This window comes from Aplidium turbinatum, chromosome 10, assembly GCF_918807975.1.
Source record: "Aplidium turbinatum chromosome 10, kaAplTurb1.1, whole genome shotgun sequence".
Taxonomy (NCBI): domain Eukaryota; kingdom Metazoa; phylum Chordata; class Ascidiacea; order Aplousobranchia; family Polyclinidae; genus Aplidium; species Aplidium turbinatum.
This window is the reverse complement of record NC_137481.1, coordinates 18,300,439-18,320,427: the sequence shown is the minus strand read 5'-3', so window position 1 is coordinate 18,320,427 and position 19,989 is coordinate 18,300,439. Positions and strand designations below refer to the sequence as shown.

The following is a 19,989-nucleotide window of genomic DNA, read 5'->3' as shown; positions in this document are numbered from 1 at the left end:
TTGGGTTCCAAATGTTTTTAGATCCCTATTGGTACCAGGAGACAAATCATTAGTTAGGCTACGTTTGATAAAAATGTCATATTTTTGACTTCTAATCCTCCTTTAAGTACACTTTGGACTGGACTTTGCATAATCCTGCGGCCCAATACATTTTCGAAAAATGCAACTGAACAAAACAGATTACCAAATGAAATAGCCTACAGTACAAGAAATTTTCTATTTCGAACTCGCACAGACATCAGTGTTTCTTTGACCAATGCTACCGGTAAGTAAAGATTCACACGAGGCCCTTCAAACTTGACAGAACTGTTCGCCTGACGCCTACTCAATCAAAAACATAACGAATCACATAAATATAGTTATTATTTTCTAAAACCTCTCCAGCCTGTTTCACCCTAAAACGGGGATCATGAGAAGGCCTTCTAGTTAATTAAGGACCTTCGTGGACCTTCTAATGATTATTCAGGGGGGGGGGCAATTCCCTCCGACTACGCCCCTGTTCATCAACACAAACTTGTTTTCTATTTGAATAAGAACCTTCTGATGATACCCCTTTTAGGGTGAAACAGAAACAGTGAACATTTGCTGTAGAAACAGTAAAATTTGCTGTAGATGAAACACATACACGTTCACGCAAAACGTTATATTTTGCGCCAATCTGTATCTCAGCAAAATACGCAAACTTGAAATACGAAAGAATGAAGAGAACTGATTGGCTGAAATATGGAAAAAATTAACATCAAAGCTATCGGCCTACAGATCATACACGAAGATGACTAAAAACCACCGGGCTTCTTACTGCCATACCCATATTGTTCAAGAGAAAATCACACTAGGAAGTCGAAGTGTGGCGTAGTGGTTAGCACTTTGGACTGGCAAACTCAAAATCGTAAGTTCGATGCGAGGGTTGCAAACAGCCAAAAAATTGTCAACAAAAACTTTCAAAACCGGATGCTTGATAAATTGATGAGAAAAAATCTTATCTTGAAAAGTCACATGAAAATGTAAATTTTTCTGTCCTTCGAGATGTACCACCGACTTGACAAGGGGCAGGAAGCTTCATAACAATGTCGTTTTTAGAAAATGACGCTTTGTCATTTTCATTGACGACAAAAAGGTATGCGCTTTGAACAAGACTGCTTTCCCATTTTAGAAACACACCTTCATACTCATTATATTAGTACTACGACAGTTTATCGAACGACTATTGACCGAACGACAGTTTATCAAACGACGGTTAATCGAAACGACTGTTTATCGAAACGACTGTTCATCAAATTATCAATTATTATTTTTCTCTTGTAAGCTTATTTTAAATGGCAAAATCGTAATTTCCGTAGGGTGGCAATTGACTAGTAGACCGTATGGTCGTTTCGTTGTCTCCCTGTCGGTATGGGAACTTGTGTAACTTTTGTATTGTGTATATTGCATATTTCAAACATGTACCTATGTTCCTGTTACTGACAAATAAAACATTGATTGATTGATTGATCATCGAATGAAAATTAATCGTACGACTAACCATGTACTTCTATACTACCTGTACTGGACACAGGTGACGTATTCATCACGTGACCATACCACAGTGGACCCAAACGAATTGCGCTTTTTCAAATCAGTTTTTCAAAAGCCAGACAGAACGAAGACAGAGAATTCAGTTCGTTTAAGATTTCTTATGAAAAAAATATATAGTTCAGTTTTAAACTTTGAAGGAAATTGTGTGCTTTGCAGAATGGTAGGCTACGGTACCTTTTTTTAATGTTTGGTGTGCCTGAATGTGATGTTAGCACAGCAGTAGATATGGAAAAGCTTACAGTGAGAATGGAACCTATGGTTGGCTACTGCTCAGTACAAAAGTAGCCTAAGTACAACTTTACAAAGCATAAAACATTATCAAGAAATAGCACGTTTTTGATTGTTGACAGTGAATACAAGAAGGCTTGCATTGAGTAACATTGATAGCCTAACAGCACAGCACTAAGGTACCGTATGCAAGAAGTCAAGTTTTGGAAATAGCCTAGGCTACATAATAGTAGTAGGCTGCTGTAAGCAGTTAGCTATGGTATTTTGTAATTTCCGTAAAACTAAAGCATACAGAGTTGAAATCAGTTAGAAAGTGATGTTTCCAATTCATCTCTCTTATCACAGCAGTTACATGTTAGACTAATTTAGTCATTCAATTTACAAATAAAGACACCTGATGAATTGTTGCAGGTTGTGTAGCTTAGTAAAAATTTCGAAGTATGGGACGTTGCTCTGCTTATGGCTGTAAAAGTGGCTATGATAGCCAGGCATAAAACACCAAAAGGTGTGTCAATGCACAGTTTTCCTTTTCAAAATGATGAACTGTTAGAAAAATGGATCTGCAAACTTTCTCGAAAAGATTTTGTTTCAAGCAAAAGTTCTAAGGTGTGTTCTTTGCATTTTACTGATGATTGCTTTGTGAGTTTATCGGAAGATTCTAATGCAAGTCGAATTAAGAAGAAAGGAACTTCGGATCTCAAAAGAAAGTGAGCCTCAGATTGTATGGATACAGAAAAAAGCTAATGGTCTTTTTGTACTTTGAGATGTCTGTATTGAACATGGACGGCTTAAAGTACACAAGACCCAAAGCTTAGTTCAGTTCTGTTTATTGGTTTTGTTGATGAGAGAGAGGAAAAAAAACAAAACATAATTATTCAAAACACAAATAAATTCGAACAAATAAATAAATTCTAGTTAATTGTCTTTTAAGATTTATGTTGCTGTGCTACTTCATATCTTATTTCCTCCATATAGGCCTAGTAGGCTGTTAAAAGTAGTGTTAATCATGTTGGGCCTACCAATTATATGCAGCCCTAGGCTTATTGATTATGAAATTGAGACCTTCCATTGAATGTTTTGACTCGTAGAGTACCGGTATGTGTTGTTTATCATGAAACTCTAATCTTAAAAGAGATGCATAGCTTTTGTATTGTCACTTTTACAGAAAACTAAGGAATGATGCATTGCCAACACTATTTCCCAACTGCCCAACTTACATGTCCAGTGAGCCACCACCCAAACGATCCAAAACTACTTTTGCCAGTGCCAGACACAAACAAGATACTGAAAATGTAGAGAAAATGAGCAAATTATTTTTAGAAAAAGACCAGGTGAGATCAATTGAAGACATATATGAGCGAATACAGACAGAACAAGCCATGCCATCTGAAATTACTGCGTTGTTGAAAGATGACATTTTATTTCTTTGTATTGTTGACATGACTGCTGAAATTCCATCTTTAAGCATGGGGTTGCAGATTTTTGTTGATTTGTCATACGAGTCCTTTTTGAGTAGTAAAAAAAGAAAGAACAATGTTAATATTGCAAATCGCACAATAACTCGTTTCAGTGAAGTTACAAACCTGCTTGCTGACCTAAAATGTCAATTACCGTCTTGTCACACAACTAGCTTTGATGATGTTCTTGATGATACGAATGAAATTAATCGAGGTGGATTTATTCCACGTAATGATATATCGTTTTCTTTGTGTCAACATTGCTACTGTATCTTCAATTCAATTCGCTCTGAACCTTTCCTGGAGCAAAAATTCTTAGCAATTGAAGAAAAAAAACATTTTTTTGTGGGACTTGTCACAGTTTCATTGACTGATCTTTGGCAAAATTATAAAGATATTTCAAAGTGCACCATGGGCCATGATATCATCAACAATATGATCTGCAAGTTTTTTAATTGTTTTATGTCCAATTATGTTCGTGATCTATCACAAAGCGGTAGATCAACGTCGTGCCGTAAAATTACGAAGTTGCGTGGTGGATACTAATAACCGGAGATGTGACTTTATATTTTCGCTTAACTGCTTACAAATGTGCTATTGAATTGGTTCAATATTGGTAGTCTATGTCTATTATCTTTCACGTGCTCCTCTGCTATATCTAGGTAAATCTGAAATTGTGTTCAGACTCTGTAAAATATCTGGGTGTATTTATTGAGAGTTCTCTCTCAGATGAAAATGATATTTCAAGGCAAGTACGCTCTCAGGACTGTGCTGCAAACAATGCAAAATTTTATTTTGCTAAATGCTCACCCACCTAAAAAACAATTTATTTCGCTCTTACTGTATGTCGTTTTACGCATCCCAGTTGTGGAACAAGTTTAGATCTTCTAGAATAAAACGATTACGTGTTGCTTACAATGATTCTTTCAGAATATTGCACAATTTGCCTCGTTATGTCAGTGTCCGTGAATATCAAGTAATGAATAATATAACAACGTTTGATGCTTTATTGAGGAAAAACATGTTTTCGTTTATCAACCGTTGCATACACTCCTCAAATCGCTTTATATCAGACCTGATGTCATCTGATTGTTTTTATCGTTCTGAATACTTTCAACTCTTCCAACGCTCATTGTAGCCTATGTAAATTTGTAATAGTAGATATTTAGTGAACTCTTAAACTGACGACATCCAAAGTGGCTCTCTGTGACCTTTGCAGTGTGTGTATTATCTCGTTATTTTGGATATGGACAGCTTTGTCTGACGCAAATAAATAATAATAATTAATGGACAACCGATATTTTGGCGTCGTCGTCAGTGGAATCGTACCTCAAACATTGAGAAATTAATTAAAGCTATAGCCTACCAGCACAAAGTTTCAGCCAAGAATGCGATGAAAATAATTCAGTGATAACTTTCTTGGACATTGTTCCGCGTAGCCTACCTTGTTGTTTGTGTTGCATCAATGTCACACCTCTCCTTAAATTCACGTTGCATTACAACTTTCTGTGCTGCTTAATGTACTAGAATTAATAAACAAACATTTGCAGCTAACTCTTTGCTATATTCCACATAACTCACACCTAAAACAGTACTGCGGTGTTGTTTGTTCGGTAATTACGGTTTTCGTCGCATGGGGCCACTAGCGTATTCAATAAAAACCTGTGTCCAGTACAGGTAGTCTAGAAGTACATGGACTAACCCTTATTTGTTTCGGGAGATTCTGAATTGATTTTTGATTGAATGAAGTGTGATTGCAGCATACTTTGTTTAGCCAATGCTTTACAGGCAAGAAGATCGTACAAATGAAAGGCATGAAGTGAAGAAGGAAACCTACTAAAGTCAAGGACATACACTAGTCTTGGCTTCTGCATTTGATTAACGAATTCAAAACTAGTTTACAAAACAATCAATTCTTCTTCTTTCAATTGACATGTATCTGCATTGAAGATGTATCATCTTTAGAAGATGGATTCGAATTATAAACATCAAATGAGGAACCCTAACTCCAGAGATTCGAGCATCATTAAGAAATGCACCACTTGGAATCACCAACTGAGTGAGGTTCAGGCACAGCAAACCCATCAAGAGGCCGATGAAGTGAAACCAGACGGATAAGTTTTCACTGAGATATTGACCAAGTATAGCAATCAATAAAAAACCTCGCAACCCAATGTCCCTTCAGAGATGGGAAACGTTAGGCTGATCATGATTTTCGAATGGATTTTGAGTTGATATACGGAGCTACAATTGGTTTGGATGCAAAAATAAAAAAAGAACTATTTTAAAAACATAACGCGTTCATGTGATTCGTGCTTGATAACAACGTCTGTTTCTTTTCCTTGGTTCCTTAAGGTTACAACCAGTGTTGTACGTTGACGCTGAGGCTAGCGCCGTCAATTTATTTTTCAGTTGACGGAAGTGATAGCGCCGTCAACTATTTTGTCGATTTTAAGCGTCAAGCGCTAAGCGTCAATTTTTGTTTTCATGGAAAATCTCGTTTCACAATGTATTCTTGCCAGCGCGACTCATGCGAATTACCAGTTTTTGCGTTGGTTGGAATGGCTCCCTGGAATACATGCGGAAGAAGTTCTCCAAATGGTGATCACCCATAAGTGTAGCCAGGGGAGCGAAAGGGGCCATGGCTCTCCCCCAAATTTTCAATCGTAATCGTAAATCGCGCAAAATTTACGCGATTTACGTTTCTTTTAACTAATTTGTGGGAGCAATTCCAGAATGGCTTACTCTGTTGGGTTTTTGTGTAGTTATTGAGTTTTTGTGTAGCTGAGTTTTTGGTGTTCTCTAATTTTAACCGTAGTTTTTGCCCGTTCGTGTGTATAAGCTACCTTTAATAAGTTAATAGCTGTTTATCTGCTAATAAATTTCATACAAATATTAGCCTAACTTAAAAGTGTTTCCAGAAAGCGTTATAATCCATTATTTGAGTGTAATTTTTCAAAATTTTTCAAGGGGGGCATGCCCCCGCACCCCCCTAGAATACGCGTGCCTTCGGCACGCTCTAACTCCCCACCAGCTTTATTGCTTCCCTTGCTCAACCCACCAGGATACGCCACTGCACATCAGGTGGCGATGGCTCAAATCAAACACTTTGTCGTTCTCTTCAATTCTTCAAATATTTGGCCCCCCCCCGCCAAATTTTGTTTCTGGCTACGCCAATGTGATCACCCATGTATTGAGAACGAGGGATCAGAGACCGAAAGCGAAAAATCAATGAATGGCATCGCGGACGTTGAATATACTTTATTTCAAGATCTCTATGCCCCTGAAAAGAGCGATGTTGGTGCAGTGGACCTCGTTAAAAGATTTATACATGCTAAACTATCACAGCACGCTTGGAACAGTGATACCTTTTCGACTAAACGTTTTCAACTTGTTTTTGAAATACAACACACCAGTACCAACCAGCGCTGCTGTGGAACGCTTGTTTTCACTTGGAAAGGACAATATGCGCAGGGGCGCCAGAAGCGGGGGAGGGGAGCAGGGGAGCGGATGCCCCCTGCCCTCAAATTTCTGTGGATGGGGAGGGAAGAGGGGGCAATGGTGCCCTTTTAAGGTCATGTAAGCTACTGCACACTTTGCAATATAACAATTTATGCTATTCGCTTTTAGCCTAATTATAATGTTATATTTTTGCCTCAAAATAATATTCACGACACAAAATTCTCCATCACAGTAAGTTATATTACATCATTATAAAATACCATGATGTCCTTCCGTGCCATTGTTCTTTGTATAGCGGACACTTGTATCATTACTCGATAATGAGCTCGAATAGATAAGCATTATCGCTACCGTATATCTTATCTTAAAACTTAAAAACAAATTGGCCTTTCAGCAGCAAAAGTGCCCTTTTTTCATACTCCTGTCCCTCCATTCAAAAATCGCTCCGGCGCCCCTGAATATGCGTCCCAAACGCAGCAGATTGTCAGACAAACGTTTTGAAATGCTTGTTTTTCTGCAAGGAAATAACTAATTATATATAGGCTGAGCAGCTAATTACAATACAGTCTTAAAAAACATAATAGCCTACCTGCTCTTTAATTATAGTTATTGTTAGCCTGAACTTGGTTGAAATATTTCCGTTTTATGAGACGCTGGCAAAAAATAGCGCTAGAAATTAGCGCTGACGCTGTCAATTTCTTTAAAAGCTTACGCATTCCTTTACGCCGTAATGTTTTTAGGCAATTCGCGCTGACGCCGTCAAATTATTTCAGTGACGCGTACAACACTGGTTACAACACACATTACGTTAAAACAAACTAACATGAGCAGAGATTAGGCACAAGCATGGCCACCTAAAGATACGGCCTGATTTGTCACATTTTGCAGAAATTTCCAGGTTTTTCTAACTTTTGGCGAACGTTTAAATATTTTTTTCTAAAAATTACATTTTTACGCTTTCTTTACTGTTTTCCCTAGATGACACAATAGGTTTTAACATACTCACATTCACATGATGAAAAACAAAAAAAATTTGGTTTCGAAGATTTTAGTCAGACTGTTAATTTTTCAATAACAGTCTGATTTAGCGTTTTTCAACTTACTTTTTCTCATTTGCTACTGCTTCCCCAAGGCAACAAAAAATTTTTATGTCATTAGGAAACCGCAAAAAGTAAAAACATCTCAACAAATGTCAGTCAAGCACTAGCAGTAGCTGTAATCAAAATCTGCAAAATGTGACAAATCAGGCCGCATCTCCAGGTGGCCATGGCACAAGCAAACTAGTTTTAACACTTTCGAGTTTTTATTAAATGAGTTTGACTTAGTAATCGTAACGAATTGTTGTAACTGTATTAAAAGCATAAACTAGGAAAAAATGAGACAGTTGCAGAACCTTGAAAAGGTATGAGAATTATAAAGCGACATGTGTTCTTCCCGAAATGCTTTGCAAACTGAAAAAAAATTATCAACAATAAAATCGGCCAATGCAAAGCTGTAGAACTGGCACAGTGGAAATTTTGGAATAAGGTTCCAACTTGTGACATTCTCTTGAATTCCAAGAGTTTATTCTTACTTTTGGTGGCTCATCAGAAAACTTGCCTCTTAAACTGGTATAAAGATTCCGAAAATTCCGAAGCGATACCAGCTTTTCGAACTCCATTTTTCGTCCGAACGGGTCATCACATTTCAACAACAGTCGTTGTTGTGCAAAGTTTTGTCAGAGAGAAACGATTTTTCCCACGCAAACACCTTGACTTGGATTGGCAGGAGCGAAAGCCGTGGCCACACATCCTCTAGTGATGACGTCATAGATTCCATTACCCGGTAGAATTATTATTATAAAGATTGCGCTGAAAAATATCTCTCAGCAATTCCATACCGTCTTGGTACCGTGCGTCGTTTTCAAGCGATTTGGCTTTCCAGCTGAAAACAAAAATCCGTGATGTTACCAACTGGAAGTGTCAGATCTGACTTTATGATTTACTTAGCTTTGAACGAGTCTTTAATGCATGTAAGATCAATAAAGTAAATTACTAATGTAAGTTTATTTGCTGCGATATGTCACACTGGGCCAGTTTTAGCCTTCCTGATGTCCAATGTGGTTTATTCAAATAATGCAACAAATATCATACCTCAGCCACACGAAAAATAAACTTATAATACCAAACCAATCAAACATCATCAAGAGACAGACAAACTTTTTTGGCTATTTCGAGGAAGGGAAAAGTTAGAACACTGCTTTTTGTGGAAAGATCAAAGGAAAACGAGCTTGTGAAAAACAGCGTCTCACTTTCTTAAATAACCTCATACAAGGATCACCTTCGTGTTACATTTACAACCAGAACGATTTTTAATACAGTCCGAGATTTTTAATACATAGGGAGAAATGGAAAGAACAATGCATGCACGCCTAAACCTAAAACAGGCGTGGTACACGAAGATGTCCTATCGACCACCAATCTCCTTAAAAACCTATGTAAATAATTTCCAAAGTTAGAAGATTGATGCAGACGTACGTTTCTCTGACCCGCTTCCAGTGGCGAAGATGATCGACCAGCAAAGCTTCTGGCGCGGGTTCAGCTGTTTGCCGCAGCACGTACTTGTCCAGTCTGAAACACAGCATGGATAGATCGCACTACCTGACACATGGATGAAGTTGTGGCGGGCAAAGGTTGTTTTCTTATACTGAACTATCACGTGACCTCTCATGGGACTTCACGTAACTGATTGTTGTATTCCATTGGAACAGACGCTTAGGACACCAGCAGATCACGCCGTGCAAATGCGATATAACACTACTTAGGATGCATGCTGCGTGAGCAATCGGACACTTTTGTATTCATAATTTCATACACCCATTAACATATTGATACATTCCATCACGATCAAGTACTCAAACGTTTTATTAAAATTGTTTTCACATTGTTGAAATATGTCAATTGATACGAAAGAGAGGTAAATTCCCTGCCGGTAGCCACAGTTACAAGAGATATGTTATAATTATATTAAACAATAAATTTTATAATCACACAAGATAATTTTGGACAGGCCTTCACGGCCCTAAGTTGGGAAAGTCGGATTTTTTCGGAGGAATGTCATGTTAAAGTTACGTAAAAGTAATATAAACGATACTGAGTAGAGATGTCCCGATATATCGGTATCGGTGATATCGGCCATTTTTTGGGTATCGGTATCGGTATCGGCAAAATTTGGCCGATACTGTGGCCGATACTAAACATGTAAAAAAAGGCGTTTGCTGCGGATTTTCTGCAGAAGCAAAGATATAGATTTTTTAAAGTTGCAACTAACGTCACATTGATGTAGAAAAATGAAAACCTGTTCAAATTTTTGATACCTCAAACTCCCATGACTTCATGCGCGCACCTTTTGGCATTGTTTGCTTACAGTGATTCTTTCACTAAAACAAAACGTTTTGTTTCAGCAGTTTTGCGTTGTTCGATTGTTAACTTGTGAAGGAGACTCCATTTCTCTAATATTTATCATTTCTGTTTCTCTTTTACTCTTAACAGAGGATAAAACCAGGCCAGGATTGCCCAGGTGGCGGAAATGTGTAATTTTGCATCGTTTTTGCGTTGCTGGACGTTTGGGGGACCCGTGTAACTTGATTGTTTTTGGTGGTCTGGTTCTGTCGGTTTGTGATTTGGTTTCCACCTTTCGTTGTGGTGGACTCGCCAAGCTTGGGCAATGTCGTGGCGGAGTGGGTGGGTTCAGGGTGGGAGCGGTGGGACTGCGGGTCCTCGCTGGGCTGGTCAATAAGTGGTCTTGTTGCGCCTGGGATGGCGGCCTCGTTGTGGGGGGAGCGTTCTTTCCGGCTGTCGGCGCGCCGGGCTGTTGCGGTTCGCTGGCCATAGCGGTGTGGCTTCCACGCTAGCCATTTAGACCATCCAATCAACTAGGTATATGTTTCTCGGCAGCCGTTTTGTAGCAAGAATTGACATCGACAAGAATTGAAATGGCTAGTGTGGAAGCTGCACCGTTGTGGTTGGCGGGTCGCGGCTGCTCGCTATGCTGGTGGGTGCTCGGCCTTGTGCTGGTGGCCCGGAGGAGCGCTTCTTTCTTTGCGGTGGGGTTGTCGTATTGGGCGCGGCAGGACCGTTTTAATCGGTTTGGTGAGGATTCGTGGTCGCATTGCTTTCGTTTTGGGCCTGCTTGTTCTGCCGTGGCATTGTTTGAGCTTGGTTGGTTTGTTGCAGCGAGGGGTGGAGGTTGGGTGGCGGACTGGTAGAGCCGGCTTGCTGGGGGCAGCCGGGTTGCAAGGGTTTTTTGGACCTTTAGCAGCGTGGGGGCGATGCGGGATTGCGCATTTTTGCTGCCTGGGTGGTCTTGGCCTGGCAAAAGCTTTTCAACCAAACGACAAGCGTCCTTAGGTTGCACATTACTTGTCAAATAGTTTTTGTACGACTACACAAATCACTTGGTTTACATTTTACATCTTATTATCAATTATGATGGCCTGTTTGGAAAGTTTGCGCAAACACTTTATTTAATTTTTCAGAAACCCCAAGTATGATGTAATGTTTCTTCCCTTATACCCCAGTCCTCAATTAGCCTATGGTGGCCTTTCATTACTAAAACCTACTATTATGACACAACAATGCGGTTGAGATTGGATTCTTGAATCTTTATTAAATTATGCCAATTAAAAGCTTTTTTTAATAGTTTTATGCAAATAATGTAAAACTTAGCATTTGATATAATTCCTTGCAAATACCAAAATTGCTTCTTTTTGTCACACCAAAGTATCGGCCAAAATATCGGTATCAGTATCGGTATCGGCCTAAAAAAGTGATATCGGTATCGGGATCGGTATCGGCCAAAATATTGGTATCGGTACATCTCTAATACTGAGTAAAGTGGGGCTTCAGACAAAAAATCTGCAAGTAACTGTTGTTTCAATGTTAAAATACCAGTGCTTCATTGCACCGGCTTGTGAAAGCAAATACTAACGGAAGCCTGCACTCTTACGACTTCTCGTGGGGAATAGAATAGTTCTGGAAACAACACTATATGGAGCCAAAGCACAAGTTCTACAAAATAATTTGGAAAGCTTAAATTGAATTTTACTCTCTTATTTGAAACTTGCAAATTCTAACCTGTCATTTGGTTGAGAAAGAGGCTTTGGAATTCGAGGACTGACATACTTTCCATCACTGTTGATGTTACTCCAAGGAATATTAGGAGGAGGAATCCTTGCAATCTTCCCAGATGATGTCTCCTCATCCTCTGACTAAAACAAGTTTGTATGGTTAATTAGCGGAAGGACTCGGCTCGGGAGGTAAATAATAAAAAGCAAGATCTAGTCTATTTTTTAAAGCGTATTAATGATCATTCTTATTGCGTCAAAACCTCGCAATACGGGGAATGAGAGACGATAATTCGTATAGAGTAGACCTCCCCAATCCCCAGACTTTCTTTTGTTTTCATCTATATTGTGACTTTTCTGCATGGGTTTTCAATGCTAATTTCAAAAATATGCATAAAAAATTATTTGGATCAACGTCTGGGAAGTTATTCACTGTTGCTTAGCAACAACTTTTCATAAAAATTACAAAAATTCCCTTTAAAACCACTTTACTTTTAACCTAGTATGCTGATATCTAGATTATTTGAAAGCATTTCCTCTGCTGAAGAATTAAAAAAAAAAAATATTAAAATTGGACAATCGGTACCAGAGTTATGACCGTTTAAGTACCCAGATTACGCAGTCACGCATGACTGATTTTTGTTAATTTATTGCCAAATGATACTAGAAAAATGGTGAAAGTTGCTGTTAAGGGGTTTTTGAGGGTAAGGAGTTCAAAAAATATTATTAAAAAGTGTCTCAGAGCAACAGAAAAAAAGTTATTAAAACAGTGATACGAACAGTCATGCATGAATGATTTTGTCGCAGTCGCTTCATTCCTACAACGAGATGTATTCCTTAGGCACCACCAACGTTAAATGCCTGGAGTCATATACAGTATAACGTGGAACCGATCATCTCAATGAAGCTAACATCTGGGTACCCATTGCACTTGATGTTAGAATACACGCTTCATTGCTCGGAAAGAGCTCTGATCAAGTGCAAGATGGTCACGGTCCGCCACAATTTCAATAGCATCTGTCACCCAGCATAATGTAGTCTATGTATCTAAATCATGTGGCAAAAATGGATCAAGTCAGCTGAACTTAACGATAACCTTCTGTAATGCATTTCAGGTTTCACTATTGATCAGTTAGCATTTTCTACTTGTATCTTGTATGATTATATAACGTATTGTATACACTTCTACTGTCTAATATTCCGTGTGTATTCATGTATCCATCATGGATCTGAGGAAGAGTAAAATGAACAATGGTGGTTTGCTTGGTAATTTGCAGCCTTTAAAACATTTTAAGGAAGGACAATTTAGAGTAGACCAACTACTGGAGATGTTCTTCAGAAATACATACATCATCTTCAATTAAATCCTCGTAACCACCAGAGTGGGAAGCTCGCAGCTTGGGATACAGCAGTATGTGTAGCAAAAGTATGGCAGCCTGCTTGCATTCCACTGATGACAAAACAAAATATCCAAAACAAAATTATTCGTTTGGTTGATGAATACAAGAAATACAAACATGCCAAAAAGGAATCTGCTGCCTTAATTAAATTTCAAGAAACATTGACAACACGATTTATGATATCTGCTAAGAATGCCGAAAATCTTATTAACAAAAACAAAACATTGTTATCAGGAGATAAGGCAGAAGGTATACACATACAGTTTCTTAAATTACTTGAAACAAACCAACCAGCATCTCTTGGACCCCTTGATAGAAAGAGCTTGAAACGCTTCAAGAATTATGCATTGAAGAATCGAATAAAGGTAATAAAGTATGATGTATGTTTGTTCCCAGTATGCTTAACAGCCTAATGATTTTTAAAGTAACATACCTATTAATTTTTGATACGGATGCATAAAACAAGACGTTTTTTACAGATAAATGCAGATTCTCAGCCATCTACCTCAGGACTTAATTTACCCTGCTCGTCATCTTCTGATGTCATCTTCCCAATAAATTAAGTCGAATCTTTTGAAAACCCATGCAGAAAAGTCACAATATAGATGAAAACAAAAGAAAGTCTGGGGATTGGGGAGGTCTAGATAGAGGTATTAAATTGATGTTGATATTACATTAGACAAGTCAAAAACAAATCATATTTTTATTGTTTATTTTAATTGTATGTACAACATGTAAGCTGGAGGTGTGAGTAAAATCCTACTCATAGAATAAGACTAGATTGGCCTAATATCTGATGTCCACATAGGCAGGAGAGATAACGCCTGAAGATGAAAAAAATATGTCCCTTTTACACACGATAGCAATATTAGTGGCATCATCCTGTTAAGAGATTTTAAAAATTTGAGTCACAAAATTACACCTTAAAAACAAAACAAAAGCAGCCATTCAACAACATTTTAAACTTATCAACTGTTGCAACACATGATTCACAACTTATTGGCACTGCAATATCCTTACCTTACTTCCTTACATAAGAGATATTGACTCGTTTAGTAACAGAAAAGATTGCAAACTGTCCGGTGTGAATAATTTTGTTGTGCAAATGCGTGTGTGATGCATTTGGGAGTATGTTCTGTTTGTGTATCCGAATCATTTAGTAAGTGAAAAGTACGTTTTTCTAACAAGACGGACATCAGACAGACGCATAGAATTTTTTTTTACAATGAAATAATATCTGTACACGTTGAATCGCTATGAAAATGTTACTAATATCGCTAATAGGGAATTCAGTGCATACGTTGCTGGCAGAGTCATCGTCAGCTGTCACTTTGTGCGAGTTTGCTCCGTTGGTCGTTTCAAGTTGGTTCCTTCCAGATGGATCATTCTCCATCCAGGCCCGACATATCGGGTAGAGCGGTGTGCTGTCGTGGAATGAGGCAAGGTCGACGCTGCGATCGAACAACTTCATCACTAAGGCATCTGAAGAAAATGGTAATACACGGGCATGGGAGACTAACTGGAAGAGGATCACTGCTGTTGCGAAGCAAAAACAAAACTTGCTGAGAATTATTCATCTAGAAAAATCGGTTATTTTTACATAGATTCAACGTCTGCCAGACGTTTGTCAGAAGGAGCAAATTTGCTAGTTGGGTAAACTTTGCGAAACATACTCGATTTCCGGTTTTCTTCTTTTAATTCATCTCTTTTTCGTCTTTTTTTAGCTGGTTTTGGTGTTGAAGCAGCAGCTCTGCAATGACAAACGCAATATCTAACCAGTCTGCCATTTTCAACTATCATTATTATCAGCCGCCATCTCCGCTTGAAGCAGTGAAATTTTTTTAAATATGTGAATATTTATGAATTCGAATTAAAGAGTCTTATTCAGTAAAGCATTTTTTCTGCATAACCAATCAAAACTGGAACAATTCTACATGGAATAAAAAAGGAATGTATCAGATCTTTATAAATTTTTACTCCTCATGATAACAAATTTTAAGAACAGAAAGCAGAAAAATGGAAAAGTTTTTACTTAATACTTTACACTACACAACAAATCACAAAACATTCTGAAACTTACTTTTGAGGACTGTCTGGTATAGATTTCTGGCTGCATAAAAAATATAAAATAAATATTTGCATGCAAACATAAACATAATACATAAACATAATTAATACACAAACATAAACATAATAAAAACATAATACATATTGTCGTACTGCAGAAAATGAGGTTACAGTTTTGTTTATGAGTACCATCAATTTTAGTTATACTTATTTATGATAGTTAAATAACATTGCAATAAATATTGTACAGAAAAAAAAACAAAGAGTGCTGTGGTATGTCCTCGGTTTCGAAAGATTCTGATCATTAAACCTAAAGCTGTTTTTCGGTAGTCAAGTGTAGCCAGAATTGACAGTTGCTGTTCTTTAATGAGTTGCCAGCCTCGAGTTTGAGCCAGGAAGATCGCTTCTACTAAACAAACCTAAGCTGACCAGATTTACAGAAGCAACAACCACACTACCGAGTTGATCTTCAAATGATAGGACTATGGGAGAAATCTTAAAACCAACTAAGACCATAAGAAACTTATGATAGACCCCATGAAATCAGTTCAATTTTTGCACTCTCACTATGGGCTAGGTCTATGATAGCCATGTGTTTATGCAAAGTAAACAAAAACATAACAAAAATAATCATACCAAAAATACCATACACGCCTAGTCGCCTACATATACACCAACACAATCAAAGCTGTGCACTGTGCAGACTGGTATTACAAAACAGAAGGCAACATTCCATGATTTATTGTGGAGAGAAGGTTGACAGAAAGAATTAAAAAATATCAATACCTTTTTGAGGGCTCTTCAGTCGAGCTGTCTTTGTCATCTTTATTACTTGAATGTTCATCAATGGTTCTGCATGCAAGAAAAAGTAGATTCAATCAGGTATGTAAATATGAGTAGACATGTTGCATCAATAAACATTTAAAAATATTTTTTTAAGAAAAAATGTATAATCCATAGTGTAGCTAATGATATTATATAACTACCAAATTAAATTGAGTTTATTGTACCAGACACCAGTACATTTAAAGTTTTGTGTTGGTTAGAGCAACAACTAAAATGGTTAATTTTCTAACTGCAATTCAAGTTACTTTGACCACCTAGTATGCTATTTTTTTTTTTAGAAAACTGGGAATCACTGGTAGGGTTATATGCAAACGAAACTTTTGTTGCGCTTACTCTGCAATCTGGCTTGTGTTATGTGAAACATAATAAAATCCATTTAATGCTAGTAGGCTATTTATCACAAAGCCTTAGCATCCAAAACTTCACCTTCAATGAGCCAATGAAGGGTGTCTTGAAATATACTGTAAGTCATCAAAAAGCCAAACTTTAGTGAAGCTGAAGTTTATTAAGCCAGAGCTTTTTGCAGCCGTCTTTTTAATTGTCTGTAAATGTAATGACATGGAGTCTGATAGTAATAGCTGGCTTTCTCACATAAATTTTTCGTGATTGTCCAAAAAAAAAAAACAGGCTGAATGCAACTTTGATATTTAAGCTCTACCTCTGAGTCAAGTTAAACAACTAAATCCAGTGAGCTTCAGTAACTTGGATGCTGCATTTGCAGGTGATAAATTTGAGTGGGTGAATTAAGCAACTACTCATTTAAATGTCTGAAAGTAAAGATCATGAAATAATTTTCCAGGTACAGTGTAAAGGAAACCTGGAAAACTAATTTTATGCACTTACCGTAAACTGCTCCTCTTTTAGCTTTCCATTAAATGTGTTGCCCGGACAAACTAAATTGTTTTTGATGAGAGTCAAATTGCCGAGCATCCATCAAGCGTCTTTATTATTTGACCATTTAACAGACTAAGATACACCAAATATACAGATCTATGCATGAACAAAGTACAGTTATAAACTTACCGTTGCTCAGCATTGGCTTTAGCCAATATACCTTGAAGTAGATTTTCAAAGTCTGTTCGAGCATCATGACAGTCAAGTTCTTGTTCAAAATTTCCAGCTGACATATTGCAAAACTTTACTTCATTACACGCACCAACAAGACAACAATTTTACGGAATTTACGCTATCCTAATCCCAGACAGGGTTGCCAGATTGTAAAGGCAACAATGTACCAAACTTTGAATTAAAATCTACCAAATATATACCAAACCTATTTTTACCTGAAAAAAACAAACAAACTATGAGCAATTAGAAGCACATATACAAACAATACATGTTAACAAAACTTAAAGGCCATTTTTCATCAAGAACCTTGAAAAATAAATGTTTGACAATGCATTGATAATATGAATGGAAAAGTTTAGTCAAGCAATTCAAACTCATTTCCATTCTCATTTTCTAGATCATACGTATTATGTGAATTAAAGTTTGCGAACATTCGTTGGGTAACATTAAATTTCTTACAGCATTCTCCTTTCATAATTAAACAATGCCTTACCCTCAGAATTGCTTCTAGCATTGGAAGTTTAAGCCTATTTCGGAATTTAGTTTTTACACAAGTGACGTGGCTAAACATTCTCTCAACAATAGCGTTACTGACTGGAGTAGCCAAACAAGCAAGAGCATAATGTGCTAACTCTTTGTAGGGTTTACAACTATCAACAGTTTCAAAGTTTCGGATACCAAGCCAAAATGGAACAGTTTCTTTTGGTAATCCGTCAGGAAAAGCAGACTTTTCTTCTTCCCATATGTGACAAATTAACTTTCTGTACTGGCTTTCAAGATCTGGGTTACGTGATAGAAGGTGCTGAAATGGAAGTTGCGAAAACGGTAAACGTGACATCTGTGAAAGAACTACATTTGGATGAAGGCCACTGAGACCTTGAAAAATTTGCTGAGATGAAGGGAGCCGTTTCTCAACTTGAATCAACAATTCCATTAAAAACTGCATGCATCGCTCAAGTAGAAGCTCCACCGAAACTACAAATTGTGGGTTTCCAGCATTTTCTCGTTTGCAGCGTAACAATTCAGACTGAAATCTTGAACCAAAATCAATAAGTGAAATTGGTTTTTGATATCCCCGAGTGTCATAGAGTCTTTGCTTCAGGGTTTTGTGATGCACATTCAACTCACTAACCATTTTCTCTGGGTCAGCCTTAGAGGCTTGAAAGAATGCATTAACCTTTTCAAATTCTTGGATCACTGGAGCAACCATAATTAAATACAAGTAAGTTATGTCATCACACAAGATATTACGTAGAGTTGCAGCCTTGTATCTGACAGCTTGAGTTCCAATTAGCTCTGCTGCTGCAAAGTATTCTTTTAAAACTTTCCAATTTTCCAATAGATTGGTAATCAACTTTCCGCGTACCAACCACATTGTTGCACTCATTTTTTGGAAAGGAAGAGAAGCTGAACTGCTCTCCTCAGCAGTATCCAAGGCCTTAAATAAAGTCTTGTACTCGTCTCTCCTAAGTGCACTCTTACTAAACCAAGATGGAATTTCAGCCAAAAGAAAGCCTAAAGCTGAAGGAAGCTTTTCAAAGCCTTTCTCTACACACAGAGCAAGACTGTGGCAAATGCACTTAAACAAAACACAGTTGGGCGATTCCTTCAAAATCCTTGAAAACAATGAGTTTTGCTCTCCCACCATGTTTGCTGCTCCATCACTTCCAAATCCGATGCAGTTCTTAAAATCCATACCAGCATCTGCAAGAGTTTGTTCCAGCAAACAAAACAAAGCTTCTCCTGTAGCTCTGGTGACGGGAACTAATCCAAGTAACCCAACATCAATCTTTTCAAGCCTTTCATTGAAGTAAATCACAAGAGCACACATATGTTTGTCAGAGGAAATGTCAGTAGATTTATCACAAATCAAAGAAAAGGGCTTGTTTTTTATATCTTCCATGAATTCTTCAAATAATGATTTGGACAAAACGTTGTGAATTATTTTGGAGCACTTCGTTCTGTGCAAGCAAATATTGGCTAAAGCACTGCCTGTGCCATGCTTTTTTACTATCTCACTTAAATGATCCACAGTTGACACAGAACAATGACAACATACCGAAGCAGCAAGCTCCATTTCCACTTTTTTAACTTCCAGTGAAGGTGACACGCTTTGAAATGTTATTTTTCTTGAATTGTTAGTTGCATTTTCTCTTTTCTTGTGTTCGTCTGTTTTGTGATGCTGGATGATGGCTGCTTTTCGTACTGCAAGCACTTTTCTGCAAAGTTTGCAATAAGGTGCATCTCCTCCATCACTAGATTTAGAGATCCAAGGAAATTCATCAGACCATTCTGAACGAAATTTTCGTTGACCATCATAACGTGGTTTCCATTTCTTTGATGCCATTATTAATCAATTTTGAATTTCCTATACTCTACTGTTACTGTAAAGGATTGCCAGATTGTAAAGTAAATTTCTGGTAGAAATTCAGAAACAATTTTTTTAATTTCAAAAATATACCAAGAATATACCAGTTTTCCAAAATATACCAAACTAAAAAATCGCATACCAAACAGGTTTGAAATATACCAGATTTCTGGAATTTGGTATATAAATATACCAGTTGGCAACCCTGATCCCAGATATTTCCTAAGCAGTAGGCTAAGTAGAGTTGCCAGGTAATCCAGAAATTTTCTAAAATGCGGATTCTTTCTGATACTGTGTTATTATTGAAAAACTGTTTCATTTTTGGTCTATCCAGCGCTTCATTGATGACACAGAAACTTGTTCATTTGCACAAATAAATATCCGAATGGTTTGGTAGAAGCATAAACGGTGAGA

The 19,989-nt window shown here is 37.5% G+C and overlaps 2 protein-coding genes across 3 annotated transcripts; both read right to left on the bottom strand.

Moving 5' to 3' along the window:
* Window positions 1-8,013: 8,013 nt before the first annotated feature.
* LOC145778779 (protein lin-37 homolog) lies at window positions 8,014-17,417 on the bottom strand. 2 transcript variants are annotated; one of them, XM_082590356.1, is made up of 8 exons: window positions 17,163-17,417; window positions 16,080-16,145; window positions 15,307-15,336; window positions 14,900-14,976; window positions 14,527-14,708; window positions 11,837-11,970; window positions 9,239-9,331; window positions 8,014-8,645 (listed from the first exon to the last, which is right to left on the bottom strand). In XM_082590356.1, the coding sequence occupies exons 1-8, from the start codon at window positions 17,264-17,266 to the stop codon at window positions 8,540-8,542; spliced, it is 792 nt and encodes a 263-aa protein (XP_082446482.1). In that variant the 5' UTR covers window positions 17,267-17,417; the 3' UTR covers window positions 8,014-8,539. The 2 variants fall into 2 exon arrangements, with proteins under 2 accessions (XP_082446482.1, XP_082446483.1); XM_082590357.1 differs by having other exon boundaries at window positions 11,885-11,970.
* Window positions 17,418-17,562: 145 nt separating this feature from the next.
* LOC145779028 (protein FAM200A-like) lies at window positions 17,563-19,554 on the bottom strand. Its single transcript, XM_082590610.1, has one exon. The coding sequence runs from the start codon at window positions 19,552-19,554 to the stop codon at window positions 17,563-17,565; it is 1,992 nt and encodes a 663-aa protein (XP_082446736.1).
* Window positions 19,555-19,989: the final 435 nt, after the last annotated feature.